Raw genomic sequence first — 19,165 nt, 5'->3', positions numbered from 1 at the left:
GAGACCCAGCCTCCTGCCACAGCAGTCCGGCAGGCAGCAACGGCGCTAGAACGATTTTCGATCGACTTCACGCTTTTAGTTTTCTGGCCAATCGCTGACGCATTGCCTGTCTCTGATTTTTCAATTTTTGCCACAAATGCCTGCTAAAAACTCACACAGTTTCCCTGTATTGCAGCGTGTTTGTGATGATGTTTGCGATTTTTAAGTGAAAAAGGGCCCTTACATAAAAGTAAACCGGGCAGCAATTTTAGCCCCAGGGCATTACAATAGCACATTAAAATGCGTACTAACAATGTCTCATTACTAAAAAAAAACAAAAAAAAAAACTTTCATTCTACCTCCCTTCTTTTTTTTTTATTTTTTTTTACATTTAAATGTTTGTTAGCGGCATTTACAGTATTACCCTACTTTTGAGGCCTGCGGTCCACGGAGCGGGCAGATAAGGACTGCTGTTAATTGGCACTAGCAATAAGCAAACAAAAGCTTTCATCAGCCGGGGGAGAGATAGGACACTGTGCTTCAAACAGTTTAGAGAAGTCATACTTGATTACTTTCATGCTTTCCCCTGTATAAATAAGGGCAGGGGGAAGGGGAGAAATGTTAGCTCCTCGTTATTAGAAACCAGGATAAACTGCAGAAAAAAAGCTGCGAAATCGCGGGGAAATCCGCATGACAAAGCCGCATGCGATTTCCCTATTAAAAGCATTGCGGGCGATTCGAAATGATTTCCCCCGCATGCCAAAACGCACTCGCACGACGCACAAGTGGAAACAATCCCATCCACTTGTATTGCCTATGCGAATCCGCATGCGGTGCCTGCATGTGGATTCGCTATAGTGGAAACGAGCCTCAGAGGCAGAGGAGCAGCAGGGAAGCCAGCCAACTAATATTCCTTAAAAGGAAGTACCATATACTTTTTACTATAGGACGATCATGACCATAAGACGCACCTACTGTAGGTTTAGAGGACAGAAACCCGGGAAAACAAAATATACTAAACCTGGTGCATCCATGGTGGAAGGGAATCTTGTGGATTATGCCCCCTTTGTACCTCATGCCTCCTTGTACCTCTTGTGTCTCCCTGTGTCCTTCTCTGTCACCCATGTGTCCCCCTCTATGCCCCTTTGTGTCCCCTGTGTCCTCCTCTGCATGGGCACAGTACAGGGAGTCCCGGACATTGCGGCGGGTTGAAGATTCTTATTGGCAAGCGTTCACAAGTCAGGAACTCCCAGCATTTGGACTATAAGATGCAATGACTTATTTCCCCACTTTTGGGGGTGAAAAAGGGAGTCTTATAGTCAGAAAAATACAGTAAATATGGCAGCTTGCATATACCTTTCACTACAGTTGTCCTTTAAGCGGTATTTCAGTAGCTATTCCCAGAATGGCTGTCGATTGGGAACTAATCGATTGTTGTTAGAATCAACCTGTGTATAGCCAGATCCAGAGCAGAGAAGTTGTTTTTTTGATGGCCAGTCAATAACTAAAAAGGTGGCACAGTAAGTGTTGAAATGGGACCAGGCCTGCGGGCAGGAGACCTCGGGCACGCTCTGTACTACAGGAGAGTCACACGACTGCCCCCCCTCCCCCAGCTGGCACAGGGGTGGATGTTGTACAGCTGTGTGTGGCACTGAGTCACGGGTCTTGTGCTCTCTCTGCACAGATGCCCAGCTTGGCGTAAATTGATACATAACTTGGCAGCTGTTTTAGACCGCAGGAATGTGAAATGCTGGATCGCTACCTTCCAGGACAAACATACTCCACAACACACACACGGCTGTGATAAGAGTCACTCCGACCATCGCTACCTTCCAGGACAAACATACTCCACAACACACACACACGGCTGTGATAAGAGTCACTCCGACCATCGCTACCTTCCAGGACAAACATACTCCACAACACTCACACGGCTGTGATAAGAGTCCCTCCGACCATCGCTACCTTCCAGGACAAACATACTCCACAACACACACACGGCTGTGATAAGAGTCACTCCGACCATCGCTACCTTCCAGGACAAACATACTCCACAACACTCACACGGCTGTGATAAGAGTCCCTCCGACCATCGCTACCTTCCAGGACAAACATACTCCACAACACTCACACACGGCTGTGATAAGAGTTACTCCGACCATCGCTACCTTCCAGGACAAACATACTCCACAACACACACACGGCTGTGATAAGAGTTACTCCGACCATCGCTACCTTCCAGGACAAACATACTCCACAACACACACACACGGCTGTGATAAGAGTCACTCCGACCATCGCTACCTTCCAGGACAAACATACTCCACAACACACACACACGGCTGTGATAAGAGTCACTCCGACCATCGCTACCTTCCAGGACAAACATACTCCACAACACACACACGGCTGCGATAAGTCATTCCGACCATCGCTACCTTCCAGGACAAACATACTCCACAACACACACACGGCTGCGATAAGAGTCACTCCGACCATCGCTACCTTCCAGGACAAACATACTCCACAACACTCACACACGGCTGTGATAAGAGTTACTCCGACCATCGCTACCTTCCAGGACAAACATACTCCACAACACACACACACGGCTGCGATAAGAGTCACTCCGACCATCGCTACCTTCCAGGACAAACATACTCCACAACACACACACGGCTGCGATAAGAGTCACTCCGACCATCGCTACCTTCCAGGACAAACATACTCCACAACACTCACACGGCAGCGATAAGAGTCACTCCGACCATCGCTACCTTCCAGGACAAACATACTCCACAACACACACTCGGCTGCGATAAGAGTCACTCCGACCATCGCTACCTTCCAGGACAAACATACTCCACAACACACACTCGGCTGCGATAAGAGTCACTCCGACCATCGCTACCTTCCAGGACAAACATACTCCACAACACACACACGGCTGCGATAAGAGTCACTCTGACCATCGCTACCTTCCAGGACAAACATACTCCACAACACACACACACGGCTGTGATGAGAGTCACTCCGACCATCGCTACCTTCCAGGACAAACATACTCCACAACACACACAGGGCAGCGATAAGAGTCACTCCGACCATCGCTACCTTCCAGGACAAACATACTCCACAACACACACGGCTGTGATAAGAGTCCCTCCGACCATCGCTACCTTCCAGGACAAACATACTCCACAACACACACACACACAGCTGTGATAAGAGTCACTCCGACCATCGCTACCTTCCAGGACAAACATACTCCACAACACACACGGCTGTGATAAGAGTCACTCCGACCATCGCTACCTTCCAGGACAAATATACTCCACAACAAACATACGGCTGTGATAAGTCACTCCGACCATCGCTACCTTCCAGGACAAACATACTCCACAACAAACATACGGCTGTGATAAGTCACTCCGACCATCGCTACCTTCCAGGACAAACATACTCCACAACACACACACGGCTGTGATAAGTCCCTCCGACCATCGCTACCTTCCAGGACAAACATACTCCACAACACACACACACAGCTGTGATAAGAGTCACTCCGACCATCGCTACCTTCCAGGACAAACATACTCCACAACACACACGGCTGTGATAAGAGTCACTCCGACCATCGCTACCTTCCAGGACAAACATACTCCACAACACACACACACGGCTGTGATCAGAGTCACTCCGACCATCGCTACCTTCCAGGACAAACATACTCCACAACACACACACGGCAGTGATAAGAGTCACTCCGACCATCGCTACCTTCCAGGACAAACATACTCCACAACACACACACAGCTGCGATAAGAGTCACTCCGACCATTGCTACCTTCCAGGACAAACATACTCCACAACACACACGGCAGCGATAAGAGTCACTCCGACCATCGCTACCTTCCAGGACAAACATACTCCACAACACACACACACGTCAGCAATAAGAGTCACTCCGACCATCGCTACCTTCCAGGACAAACATACTCCACAACACACACACACGGCAGCAATAAGAGTCACTCCGACCATCGCTACCTTCCAGGACAAACCTACTCCACAACACACACACACGGCAGCAATAAGAGTCACTCCGACCATCGCTACCTTCCAGGACAAACATACTCCACAACACACACACACGGCTGTGATAAGAGTTACTCCGACCATTGCTACCTTCCAGGACAAACATACTCCACAACACTCACACACGGCTGTGATAAGAGTTACTCCGACCATTGCTACCTTCCAGGACAAACATACTCCACAACACACACACGGCTGCGATAAGAGTCACTCCGACCATCGCTACCTTCCAGGACAAACATACTCCACAACACACACACACATGGCTGTGATAAGAGTCACTCCGACCATCGCTACCTTCCAGGACAAACATACTCCACAACACACACACGGCTGCGATAAGAGTCACTCCGACCATCGCTACCTTCCAGGACAAACATACTCCACAACACACACACACATGGCTGTGATAAGAGTCACTCCGACCATCGCTACCTTCCAGGACAAACATACTCCACAACACACACACGGCTGCGATAAGAGTCACTCCGACCATTGCTACCTTCCAGGACAAACATACTCCACAACACACACACGGCTCCGATAAGAGTCACTCCGACCACCGCTACCTTCCAGGACAAACATACTCCACAACACACACACACAGCTGTGGTAAGAGTCACTCTGACCATCGCTACCTTCCAGGACAAACATACTCCACAACACACACACACGGCTGTGATAAGAGTCACTCCGACCATCGCTACCTTCCAGGACAAACATACTCCACAACACACACACATGGCTGTGATAAGAGTCACTCCGACCATTGCTACCTTCCAGGACAAACATACTCCACAACACACACACACGGCTGCGATAAGAGTCACTCCGACCACCGCTACCTTCCAGGACAAACATACTCCACAACACACACACACAGCTGTGGTAAGAGTCACTCTGACCATCGCTACCTTCCAGGACAAACATACTCCACAACACACACACGGCTGCGATAAGAGTCACTCCGACCATCGCTACCTTCCAGGACAAACATACTCCACAACACACACACATGGCTGTGATAAGAGTCACTCCGACCATCGCTACCTTCCAGGACAAACATACTCCACAACACACACACAGCTGTGGTAAGAGTCACTCTGACCATCGCTACCTTCCAGGACAAACATACTCCACAACACACACACACACGGCTGTGATAAGAGTCATTCCGAACATCGCTACCTTCCAGGACAAACATACTCCACAACACACACACACACGGCTGTGATAAGAGTTACTCCGACCATTGCTACCTTCCAGGACAAACATACTCCACAACACACACACACACGGCTGTGATAAGAGTCATTCCGAACATCGCTACCTTCCAGGACAAACATACTCCACAACACACACACACACGGCTGTGATAAGAGTTACTCCGACCATTGCTACCTTCCAGGACAAACATACTCCACAACACTCACACACGGCTGTGATAAGAGTTACTCCGACCATCGCTACCTTCCAGGACAAACATACTCCACAACACACACACACGGCTGCGATAAGAGTCACTCCGACCATCGCTACCTTCCAGGACAAACATACTCCACAACACACACACGGCTGCAATAAGAGTCACTCCGACCATCGCTACCTTCCAGGACAAACATACTCCACAACACTCACACGGCAGCGATAAGAGTCACTCCGACCATCGCTACCTTCCAGGACAAACATACTCCACAACACACACTCGGCTGCGATAAGAGTCACTCTGACCATCGCTACCTTCCAGGACAAACATACTCCACAACACACACACACACAGCTGTGATAAGAGTCACTCCGACCATCGCTACCTTCCAGGACAAACATACTCCACAACACACACGGCTGTGATAAGAGTCACTCCGACCATCGCTACCTTCCAGGACAAACATACTCCACAACACACACACGGCTGCGATAAGAGTCACTCTGACCATCGCTACCTTCCAGGACAAACATACTCCACAACACACACACACGGCTGTGATGAGAGTCACTCCGACCATCGCTACCTTCCAGGACAAACATACTCCACAACACACACACACGGCTGTGATGAGAGTCACTCCGACCATCGCTACCTTCCAGGACAAACATTCTCCACAACACACACAGGGCAGCGATAAGAGTCACTCCGACCATCGCTACCTTCCAGGACAAACATACTCCACAACACACACGGCTGTGATAAGAGTCCCTCCGACCATCGCTACCTTCCAGGACAAACATACTCCACAACACACACACACACAGCTGTGATAAGAGTCACTCCGACCATCGCTACCTTCCAGGACAAACATACTCCACAACACACACGGCTGTGATAAGAGTCACTCCGACCATCGCTACCTTCCAGGACAAACATACTCCACAACACACACACACACGGCTGTGATAAGAGTCACTCCGAACATCGCTACCTTCCAGGACAAACATACTCCACAACACACACACACACGGCTGTGATAAGAGTTACTCCGACCATTGCTACCTTCCAGGACAAACATACTCCACAACACTCACACACGGCTGTGATAAGAGTTACTCCGACCATCGCTACCTTCCAGGACAAACATACTCCACAACACACACACACACAGCTGTGATAAGAGTCACTCCGACCATCGCTACCTTCCAGGACAAACATACTCCACAACACACACGGCTGTGATAAGAGTCACTCCGACCATTGCTACCTTCCAGGACAAACATACTCCACAACACACACACACACACAGCTGTGATAAGAGTCACTCCGAACATCGCTACCTTCCAGGACAAACATACTCCACAACACACACACACACGGCTGTGATAAGAGTTACTCCGACCATTGCTACCTTCCAGGACAAACATACTCCACAACACTCACACACGGCTGTGATAAGAGTTACTCCGACCATCGCTACCTTCCAGGACAAACATACTCCACAACACACACACACCGCTGCGATAAGAGTCACTCCGACCATCGCTACCTTCCAGGACAAACATACTCCACAACACACACTCGGCTGCGATAAGAGTCACTCCGACCATCGCTACCTTCCAGGACAAACATACTCCACAACACACACTCGGCTGCGATAAGAGTCACTCTGACCATCGCTACCTTCCAGGACAAACATACTCCACAACACACACACACGGCTGTGATGAGAGTCACTCCGACCATCGCTACCTTCCAGGACAAACATACTCCACAACACACACACACGGCTGTGATGAGAGTCACTCCGACCATCGCTACCTTCCAGGACAAACATTCTCCACAACACACACAGGGCAGCGATAAGAGTCACTCCGACCATCGCTACCTTCCAGGACAAACATACTCCACAACACACACGGCTGTGATAAGAGTCACTCCGACCATCGCTACCTTCCAGGACAAACATACTCCACAACACACACACACACAGCTGTGATAAGAGTCACTCCGACCATCGCTACCTTCCAGGACAAACATACTCCACAACACACACGGCTGTGATAAGAGTCACTCCGACCATCGCTACCTTCCAGGACAAATATACTCCACAACAAACATACGGCTGTGATAAGTCACTCCGACCATCGCTACCTTCCAGGACAAACATACTCCACAACAAACATACGGCTGTGATAAGTCACTCCGACCATCGCTACCTTCCAGGACAAACATACTCCACAACACACACACACACGGCTGTGATAAGAGTTACTCCGACCATTGCTACCTTCCAGGACAAACATACTCCACAACACTCACACACGGCTGTGATAAGAGTCACTCCGAACATCGCCACCTTCCAGGACAAACCTACTCCACAACACACACACGGCTGTGATGAGTCACTCTGACCACTACTCTCAGCGGGTGACAGCGTGTGGAGGGTTGCCAAGACTATCCACACCACTATGCCCCCACTGTACATGGTAGCCGCCTGACAAATACATCGGAAAAAAACTGTATGTGGCCCCTCCCCCAAAATAACAGGTCACGTGACCTGCGGGAAGTTTTTCTATACCAGTGCAGCTTAGAAAATGAACCAAATGAAGCAGCTGCATGAATCTGAATAAAATTTACATAAATTTGGCATCAACCTGGAATTATTAATATCTCATTGACCATTGTTAAAAGGGAACTGAAGTAAGAGGTATATGGAGGCTGCCATGTTTATTTCCTTTTAAACAATACCAGTTGCTTGGCAGCCCTGGTGATCTATGTGGCTGCAGTAGTGTCTGAAACTGAATGACACCAGAAACAAGCATGCAGCTAATCTTGTCAGATCTGACAATAATGTCAGGTATGCTAGACACTGGATATGCTGCATGCTTGTTCAGGGGCTATGGCTTAAAGTATTAGAGGCAGATTATCTGCAGGATAGCCAGGCAACTGGTATCTCTCTCCCGCTTCAGTTGTCATTTCAAGGACACCTGAATTGAGATGGATTATGGAGGCGGACATATTTATTTCATTTAATACCAGTTGCCTGGCTGCCCTGCTGATCCTTCATGCATCAGTAGTGTTTGAATCACCCACCTGCATATGGCAAATGCAGTCACACTTTAGTCAAACATCTGATCCTCATGCATGTTCAGGGGCAATAGCTAAGAATACTAGAGGCAGAGGATCAGCAGGACAGCCAGGCAACTGGTATTCTTTTATTTATTTTATTTATATAGCACTGACATATTACGCAGCGATGTACAGAGTATATTTTCTTGTTACCTGTCCCACAGAGGGGCTCATGATCTAGTCCCTACCATAGTCATATGTCTATGTATGTATTGTGTAGTGTATGTATTGTAGTCTAGGGCCAATTTAAGAAGCCAATCAACTTATCTGTATGTTTTTGGGATGTGGGAGGAAACCGGAGTGCCTGGAGGAAACCCACACATACAAACACTCTTTGCAGATGTTGACCTGGCTGGGATTCGAACCGGAGACCCAGCACTGCAAGGCGAGAGCGCTAACCACCACGCCACCGTGCTGCGTACATTTTGATATAAATATGTCAGCCTCCATATCGCTGTCAGCACAGTTTTAGTTCAATACATTTGAAAAATCTGACCAATTTGTTTAGTTTCCCTACTTTGTATTATGTTTAGCCCTCTCTAGACCACCAGGGGACCATGGGAAAGGAAGGGGGCCACTAGACACCAGGGAACTGTATAGGGGAGGGAGGGATCTATGGGGACTTGATGTCACATGTCAATTTGGAACATCACAGCAGTCTGCAGATAGAAATGTTAGGTTCATTTTCAATGACATTTAAAATAGCATAAAGACCGACCGGTTTCCATCAGCAGAGGAATTTCCCTAACATAATCTTTTGTCCCGCCTCTGCTTTAAACGGCCGCAGCGTTTTCCTATCAGGGAACCTTGGCTGTTTATCTGGCTATTTTTCATTCTAGTAGTATTAGTGATACTATAATTACCTGTCCTGAGTCATTTCTTTCTATTAATAAAGCTCTCAGCTGCCACCCGGCACGATTACATAACTGCCCGATACAGATCTATACCATGAGTAATGGGAAAATCATCTACATGCGATCGCAGGAAGGGGCAGGTGATGTATCACATCAGAATGGGGTTATTCATGGAGATATAAAATACCCCCCACAAACCTCTCCAGCGCGGGGGTGATATAAAAAGGAGATGCATTTTCCTTCTTCCTTATATATCAGCAGGCCTGGATTTAACTCACAGGAGCCTATAAGCACAGATGTCCTGGCACCCTAGACTCCGCCCTCCATGAACCTACAAACCCCCACCGACCCGCACCGCAAGTGTGCTGGCTGGCCAAGCAGTCACTTCTCCCTTACTTCGTTTGCCCGTCATAGGTAGCTACAGGTGCCCCTTAGTACAGTATTAGGTAGCCAGAGCACTCACTATTAAAGGAGTCATCAGCGAATCTATGCTACCCCCAATCTAATTACTTGGGGTTTCCTCCAGCCCTTGCAGCTGACATCCCACGCCGCAGCTCCGCTCTTGGCCGCCAGCCCGGGGTTCCCGCACAGTGTCTTACCAGGTCATCCTCTACTGTGCCTATGCAAGCCCCCCTGTTAATCAAGTCCATGTTGTCCGGACTGTACTGCGCAGAACTACTGTGCCTGTCCAGTACAGTCCGGACAATGTGGATTTGATTGGCAGCGGCGCAGGTGCAGTAGAGGACGACCTCGAGGTTGCCCACTGCACCGGCGGGGACCCCGGGCCGACGACTGAGAGCGGAGCTGTGTTATGTGACATGTTAGCTGCAAGGGGCTGGAGGAAGACCCAGGCAAATAGATCGGGGGGTAGCTTAAATTTGCTGATGACTCCTTTTAAAGAGGAACTCCAGTGAAAATATTGTAATAAAGTGCTTCATTTTTACAATTATTATGTATGAATGATTTAGTCAGTGTTTGTCCATTGTAAAATCTTTCCTCTCCCTGATTTACATTCTGACATTTATCACATGGTGACATTTTTACTGCTGGCAGGTGATGTCAGTGGAAGGAGATGCTGCTTGCTTTTTCACCACAAAATCAGCCATACAGAGCCCCCTGATAATGTATTTGAGAAAAGGAAAAGATTTCTCATGGGCAAGGGGGTATCAGCTACTAATTGGGATGAAGTTCAATTCTTGGTTACGGTTTCTCTGTAAGTTGCTCCCGACTGAAGGGAGATCTCGTCAGTGGAATGCCGAGAGCAGGGTGAGTAACTTTTCAATTACGCTCTCATCAGAACTCTGCATAGGTAAGGTGGGAGGGAGGGACTAGGGGAGGGGAGTGAGCCGCCAGTCCATCATCAGGCGCCTATAGGCACGTGCCTAAAGTGCCTTATGGTAAATCCGCCCTGGTCATCGGCGATCAATAGAAATAAATAGGTGTTCTTTTATACTCCTTATTTTATTCTTAGACTTGTAAAACATCTCAGTTACAGAAGGCATTATGGGTGCTGTACGTTAAATGATGGCCACCAGATCAAACATCTGATAGATCCCTCTCTATTGCCTGCCCACACACTGCATACAGTTTTCCAATAGATTTCAGCATGAAATCTATTAAAAATCATTGTATTGCTGCCGCAACCTCTGCCTGCCGGGCCGTGTAACCCCCACCACCACCACCAACACCACCACCACCACCACCAACACCACCACCCAAGGCTCATGGTGAATGTTGCATGCTAATCTGTCTAGTAGATGTGTCCCCTCCTGCGTCCAGCGTCTTTTTTTGAATTGCCACCATGAGCAATTGAGTAATGTAAGGGCACCACTTGGCTCTGCCTCTTGTCACCAGCCTGACTCATTCTAATTTCAGAATGGAACTAATGGTGTGTACACACTTGAAAGATACATGAAAGATCTAATGCTGTGCATACATGGTAAGCTTTTTTTTTTTTTTCCTTATCAATCGAGCCACTGATGGCTCGATTGATAATATCCGACAGGTCCGATGATCCGCCGGATAGATTCCCCGCTCGTTCCCCGCGGGAGGACAATAGCGGGGAATCGAGTGGCTGATAAGGCATGCCCGTGGGGATGAGCAGGAATCGATCCGCGCGCACGCGCAGACGAGCCGGCATTGAGCCACTGGCTCGATACCGGCGCATAAACTAACCATGTATGCCCAGCATTAGACCAATTTTACCCCCTTCCATGTAGTATGAAAGCCATACTCTATACAGTCTATTCTATGGAGCTGAACTCCCCATCAGATAAAATCTTTGCAAGATGCTGCACACAAAGATGCTGTACACATGCAACAGATCAGTATCTGCAAAAGATCTGTTCCTGCAAAAGATTCGTTCCTGCAAAATGCATTCATAATCTATATCTGCAGATCTCATACACACCTTGTTTAACAGACATTCATCTGCAGATCAGACAATCATCTGCAGATCTGAAAATCCATCCTGGTGGATCTGATCTGCAGATGAATGTCTGTTAAACAAGGTGTGTATGATGATCTGCAGATCTCATAGACTATGAATGAAATTTGCAGGAACGGATCTTTTGCAGGAACCGATCTTTTGCAGATACTGATCTGTTGCATGTCTACAGCATCTGTGTGTGCAGCATCTTGCAAAGATTTCTGTCTGATGGGGAGTGCAGCTCCATAGAATAGACTGTGTAGGTATGGCTCTCATACTACATGGAAGGGGGTAAAATTGGTCTGTGATCTTTCATTAATCTTTCAAGTGTGTATGTAGCATAAAGAAAAAGATTTAAAAGCTTCAAGAACATTAGCATTATGTTTATAAAAAATATATACTAATGGATAGGCAGGGTTTCAGGCTGACTGGTAGTCAGCAGGGAGCTTGAAGAAGCTGAGGATCTATGAATCAGTGCAGCAACAATTTTCCTGCAACTTTTTTTTTAAAACCGTTTTTATGCATAATACATTTTATAAAATGTGTTATGTATGAAAACAACCTCTGCCTGAACCTTATAAAGTGCAAACTAACATTGACGTTTATGTGGCCCAACAGTGTTACGTCAGTACAGGAGCTCCGCCTCTTCTGCACTCGTCAGAGCACTGCTGATTTGCCCCGGTGGAATTTTTGGGCTGATTCCTGGGTGCGCACATTTTCATATAGAATGTAAAGGTTCCCATTAATGATACAATTTCGTGAACAATCAAGCATCCGATCCGATTGTTCTGGGGTCTTCTTAATGATCAATCTGCACCATTAATGGCACCCAATCATATGGCTCGTACGGGTGACCCTTCGGGAGATTGTATCGTTAATGGACTCCTTTTACATCTACCAGTGAGCTATTAGAATAAATGCATAGTGTATGCCTGCCTTTTATACTGACCTCTCGTCTCATCCAGACAGGGGTCAGATTAATTGAAAACAATAGACTCTTTGTGCCGCCTGCAGTCTGCGTTGTGAAACAGTCATGGGACTAGCTGTGTACAGTGAGGCTGGGAGCGATGGCTGGTATTGATGACAGCAAAATGGATTAATTCATTTATATGAGATTTATAATGCTGGTGGCAGTAATGTGGGCTCCCCATTCAGGTGAGGTGGGATTTGTAGCAGTCTGTTCTGGCCAGAGGCAGCATTTTCAGATACTTGGCTTTGTAATAACGTGTGTTGTGCAGCCAAGCGCCGGCCATTGTCCGCTCACAATGTGCTTTGTGTTAATTTATCTGTGATCTGCCAGTCTAGAGAGTTCTCTTTGTGTTTCCACTATCAGGGTTGGTTTTTGTTTTTTTGTATTCCAATTTTGCTTTATCGGCTGTTGGATTTTGAGCCAATGTGACAGGAAAAAAGTACCAGCTGAGTTTGATTAGAATGTTTATAAATTACAATTGCACAATTTCTACGTTTGAAAATTCATCAACAAAAAGTCAAACTTATAAGGGACTCCTTTCAGAATCTAAAGCTACGTACACACATGCGACAACGATCATTCGTTGTGAACGATGAACGATCTTTTAACTGAGGAAAGAACAATCTAAGTAAAGTTAGCTTTTAAAAGTGTGTAACGATCTGATCGTTAGAATGAACGTTACATCACGTAAAGCAACTATTGCCCCTGCGCATAAAAATGAAAAGTTCCATGGAGAAATAGCGAAATGTGCATGTCAAGCCTAGTACGAACGACCGTTCCAACGATTAACTACTTTTGCAAACGATCATCGTTGGAAAAAATCCGCCAAGCTAGATCGTTCGTTTTTAACGATCTAGCTCATCCGTCGTTAGACTTAATGGTCGTTGGCTGCTTTTTTTTAAACGGTCGTGGTTTGAAACGATCGGGGAACGATCGTTTCAAACGAGCATAGTCGCATATGTGTACGCACCTTTATAGTCTAAGCTTTTGCTTTCCTCCAGCTTTTAGGAGTGTGGACAACCTGCAAACAAACTGACTTCTGAAAGTCCACTTGAAGCCCGCTGATGGTAATGCCTGCAGGCTTGGGCAGGTTTAACAGGTTTGGGATCAGGATGGGGATCCTGGAGGCCAGGAGATTAAAGGACACCCTAGGTGAGAGGCATATGGAGGCTGCCATATTTATTTCCTTTTAAAGGACACCCGAGGTGAAAATAAACGAATGAAATAAACAATTGTATCTGTTTTCCTTCTAAAAATGACTTTTTCAGATATTCCACGGTTTTATTTTATATTTAAATCTTCTTTTTAAGTTTTAACTGTTTTATTGTTTGTGCTCAATGACACATTTATTGAAGTATGCCAGAGCTAAAACCTATGAACTATTGACCCTCTTTATCTATTTCCTGCTCTCAGAAGCCATTTTCTGCTAGGAAAATGTTTTATAGTTGTAATTTCTTATCAGTGAGGGTCACACTGTAGTCACTTCCTGTCTGAGTCAGGACTGAGTCAGCCACTTACATACCTGATATTTAACTCTTTCAGGCAGAGAATGAAAAAAAGGAACACAGCATAGTTATTTGTGTGCTCGGCACTGTATATACCTATGTCTATCTCATCATGTCACATGTCACCTCGGGTATCCTTTAAACAATACCAGTTGGCTGGCTATCCTGCTGATCCTGTGTCTCTAATACTTTTAGCCATAGACCCTGAACAAGCATGCAGCAGATCAGCTACTCTGACTCAGGTTTTATTGGATTAGCCATATGCTTGTTCCAGGGTTTTGACTCAGACACTACTTATGCCAGAAGATCAACAGGGCTGCCCAGTAACTGGTATTGTTTACAATGAAATAAATACTGCAGCCTCCATATCCCTCTGGCCTCGGGTTCCCTTTAACATGTCAGCAATATTTAAAGCGGACCTGAACTCAGAACTTCCTCTCTGTTCTAAAAGATAAGCAACAGCATAATAACCTTTAAATAAAAACATTTCTTTGTTACAGCTGATACAAATCCTGCAATACATCTGTAGTGTGTCTACTTCCTGCTTTCATGGAAGCAGACATATTATTAACATCCTGCGCTTTCAAATGAGCCTTATCTGCCATGGCAGTCAGGTGACACGGGAGAGATTACAACTTTTGATTAGTCACAGATGAGGGAGGATTAGACAGACTAAACTCTCTAAATACCGTACATATAGAATGCTTTTCTCTTAGTTTTCCTTTTGTCCTGTGCAAGAGTTCAGGTCCACTTTAAAGAGACCCTGTACTAAAAAAAAAAGCCCCCTGGGGGGTACTTACCTCAGGAGGGGGAAGCCTCAGGGTCCCAATGAGACTTTCCCCATCCCTGTAGCTGCAGGCAATCCAGCGCTGGCTCCCCCGAAGCTTCCCCCAATCCTGTCTCGACAAGGCTTGCTATATTTACCTTCCCTGGCTCCAGCGGGTGGCGCTGTTGCGGCTCTCAGCACGGAAATAGCCGATCTCTGTCGGGTCCGTTCTGCTACGCAGACGACTTGCGCCTGCGCAGTAGAGCGACCCAACAGCGATTGGTTATTTCCCCCTATCTCCGAGCAGAGAGCCGATACTGCGCCTGCGCTGGAGCCGGGAAGGTAAATATTTACGTCCCCGCTGTTCAGGGGGCAAGAGCGAGACCGCCGTGGGACACAGGAGGACAGGGGGAGCCTCGATAGGATCCGGAGGCTTCCCCCACCCGAGGTGAGTACCCCCCCAGGCGAAGAACTTTTTTTAGTTACAGGTTTTCTTTAAAGATTCAATCCCTTTGGGTTTTCTAGTTGAAAGACTCCGTATAAAAGACTTGTTAGATAATTTACCAAACTATAGCCACATGCGTTTCTTTCTTCTACTGTATGAAGTAATTTACTTTGTGTGAAATTTTTACCAAGCAGGTCTTTAATTGAGCCCTTGATCCGGCATGAAGGATTTCCTAAGATATGTCATGACAGGCTCTGTTTTAATAGTGTTAGGCCCCGTTCACATTACAAACGCGGACGGCCACGCGTGCGGAACGCAACGCATGCGAACGCACGCCATCCGCGTTTGTATGCGTTGCGTGGCTGATCCCATCACTGAAAAGTGAATGGGAAAGCCACGCATTTTGGCAAAAAATGCGTGCAGCATGCGTTCCCGGACCGCACAGGTCCGGAACGCATGCAGTGTGAACATCAGACAGTGCACTCTATGCACTGTCTGATGTCGTGCGTGTCGGCCACCTGCACGCGTTTCCAAAACGCGGCTGGAAACGCGTGCAGTGTGAACGGGGCCTTGTGGCTAAATACTTACCTGTTCTGGCTTCATACGTTCATCCAGGAAAGTGATCGCTCCACCCCCTCAGAGAATGGGCTTTGGTGTTGCAGTGACCCACCCCTAGCTCTGCAGCCACTGACTAATTGGTGGATGCCAAGCTGGGGGCGGGCCAGAGGAGGTTTCTGAAAAGCTTAGTCAGTCTTCAGAAACATGGCCTGACTGCTTTGCCAAGGGGGCGGGAGGGGGCGGAGCATAATCAGTGACCCAGAGATGTTGCATCAGGTAAACATTTAACCCAGCAGCCCCATTCATCCTCATGAACACCGGCTTGGTACTCTTTAAAGGGCCGCTATCGTAAAAATTGTAAAATGTCAAATACATGCAAACGCATACAAATAAGAAACCTGTTTCTTCTCGAGTAAAATGAGCTCTAAATTACTTTTTTCCTATTTTGCTGTCACGTATAATAGGTAGTAGAAATCTTTTTGAAAATAAAGAAATCCCTGAGAATCTCCCATGAGGAGATGGGCTAGTCCAAAACCAGTTTTCTAAAAAATAAAAAAAGTCAGATTTCTACAACCTACCATAAGTGTCAGCAACGTAGGAGGAAAGTAATTAATAGCACATTTTACTCAGGGAGAAATGTACTTTTTATTTGTGTTTTCATGTACCAGTACTTAAAATGTTACAGTTGTTTGTTATAGTGGTAATTTATCTGCTGAATCCAGTTGCCATGAGTACACAAGACATCTTTCCATTAAGACAAATGCTCGACAGGACAGTTAATACAATCAATGCATATTGCTTTCATTCCCACAGGTTCTGTGCTGAAAGATCTCTGCCTCTGTGTCTCCCCTGCAGGTTTCTGAATGTTCTCCTTGTACGGATTTTTCTCTCTGTATTTAATGGCCGCCGGATGATCGTGGAACGCCGCAGCTGATCCCGCCGTCTTCGGGAAAATGCCGCTGCCGTTTGGGCTGAAGTTGAAGCGGACCCGACGGTACACGGTGTCCAGTAAGAGCTGCCTGGTGGCCCGGATCCAGCTGCTGAACAATGAGTTTGTGGAGTTCACCCTGTCGGTGGAGAGCTCGGGGCAGGAGTGCCTGGAGGCCGTGGCCCAGAGGCTGGAGCTGCGAGAGGTCAGTGAGCCCTGCATGGGGGGAGGAGGGGGGGGGGTATAGGGTGCAGCGGAGGCTTGATGGGTTGTCCCGGAACTCCAAAAATCAATAAAGGAAAATACCAGGAGCCAAAGGAAAACTGAGAAATGCACCCTGTTTATTTAGAGAGTTTAGCCTGTCTAATTCTCCCTCATCTGTGATTAATCACAACTATATTTGATCTCTCAGCTGTGTCAGCTGACTGCCTCAGCAGAGCAGCTAATTTGTTAATACAGGATGTTAACAATATGTCTACCTCCATGAAAGCAGGAAGTAGACACTGCAGATATTTTTGCAGGATCTGTATCAGCTGTAACAAATAAATATTTTTGTTTAACCTGACTTATAAAAACGTCCTGCTAGAGCCTCTTAATGGCTCCAGGACATTTTTATAAGTCAGACAGTGCTGCTGCCGCTCCCGTGCATGCACGTGCGCGCTCCCGCTCGTACACATGCATTCCCGCCCGCGTGCACGTGAAAATAGTGGGAAAAAAACACCAAAGAAAAAATACACCTTTTATTTCCAAATAATATATTGCCACCATGCTTAGTACTAGGGACATAATTAAAACCTTGTGATAACCAGGACAAATAGGCAGATAAAATGTGTGGGTTTTATGTACAGTAGCAGTGTTTATATTAAAACCATAGGGGATGAAATTGGAGAAATAGTGTATTTTTTCATTTTTTCCTTGTTTTTCCCCTTTAAAATGTATAGAAAATAAAGTAATTACTAAAAATAAATATCAACCCCAAAAGCCGAATTGGTGGTGAAAAAAACAAGATATAGATCATACATATGTTGTTTTTAATTTAGGTTAGGCCACTTACCCGGAGGTCTGCCTCACCGTGGTGCAAGTGTCCAGTATATTATACTTTGCATGCAAACTATAGTGGAAGCCAAAGCTCCTCTATAGTATAATAAATGTAGCATTTGTTTTGGACGCAGGGCATGCATTTTCAACCTAATAGAGGTGGTGCATGCCTGAGCGATTAACCAGTCAATTGCAGCATGTTTTTAGGGATGCGCAACCTCCCCCCTTTTCATAAGATATAGATCATTTCATTGTGATTAGTAGGGATTAAGCTATTGGCAAATTAAAGGGATGAGCACAGAAAGGTGAAAATCGCTTGTCTGTTAGGGTAAAAACGCCTTTGGGGAGAAGTGGTTAAAGGTTGTTATGCTGTTGCCTGTCTTTTAGAGCAGAGAGGAAGTTTTGATTTCAGGTCCTCTTTAACACCTTTTAGAATAAGCCTTAGGTCTTATACATATTCCAGGTTGCTGACGGTGCCATACATCTTGCAATGTATGGGCAGATTGACCGAGAGACAGATCTCTCTCTGATTGGAGAGACATTGGTTGCCTGCTCATACGCCGCAGGCTGATTCCTGATGGATTTCAGCATGAAATATCTTGGGAATCAGCCTCATGACATCGCCTGACTGCTGTCCCCACAAATGTACATGTGGCCCCCTGGAGCCCGTGCATTGGAACTCTCACCTGCTCCCCCTGACTCACGGACTCGTCTGCTGTCTCCTTCGAGTGCCGCCATCATACACACCACACGGTGGCGCTGATATTACGTGACGCATATGTGTCTCGCGCATAGAAGTCTCGCGCCTGGTGGCACTCAGGAGAGATAGCAATGCACGGGCTCCGTAGGGCACATTGGCATTTGGGGGGACAGCGGCCGGGGCTCTGTCAGGTCTGTCAGTCCTCATGTTATTGAATGCCATTTCCCGCGCACCCGATCGATTTTCCAGCATGCTCAATCAATACATTTAACAAATTGTGACCCCAAATCAATTGTTGATCGCGCATGCTTGTTACAGCACCAATTTTCATCATA

The 19,165-nt window shown here is 46.7% G+C and overlaps 1 protein-coding gene across 2 annotated transcripts in view; it reads left to right on the top strand.

The window, feature by feature from the left end:
- The window catches only part of PTPN21 (protein tyrosine phosphatase non-receptor type 21), a 91,430-nt gene that overhangs the window by 14,836 nt on the left and 57,429 nt on the right, over positions 1-19,165 (top strand). For both annotated transcript variants that reach the window (XM_068254552.1, XM_068254553.1), the window contains exon 2: positions 17,020-17,297. In XM_068254552.1, coding sequence (XP_068110653.1) covers positions 17,118-17,297 — 180 coding nt within the window. In that variant the 5' untranslated portion in view covers positions 17,020-17,117. The remainder of the gene's footprint in view (positions 1-17,019; positions 17,298-19,165) is intronic.

Source organism: Hyperolius riggenbachi, chromosome 9 (genome assembly GCF_040937935.1).
Source record: "Hyperolius riggenbachi isolate aHypRig1 chromosome 9, aHypRig1.pri, whole genome shotgun sequence".
In the NCBI taxonomy this organism is placed as follows: domain Eukaryota; kingdom Metazoa; phylum Chordata; class Amphibia; order Anura; family Hyperoliidae; genus Hyperolius; species Hyperolius riggenbachi.
Note: the sequence above shows the minus strand (reverse complement) of the source record. Positions and strands in the feature narration are given on the sequence as shown.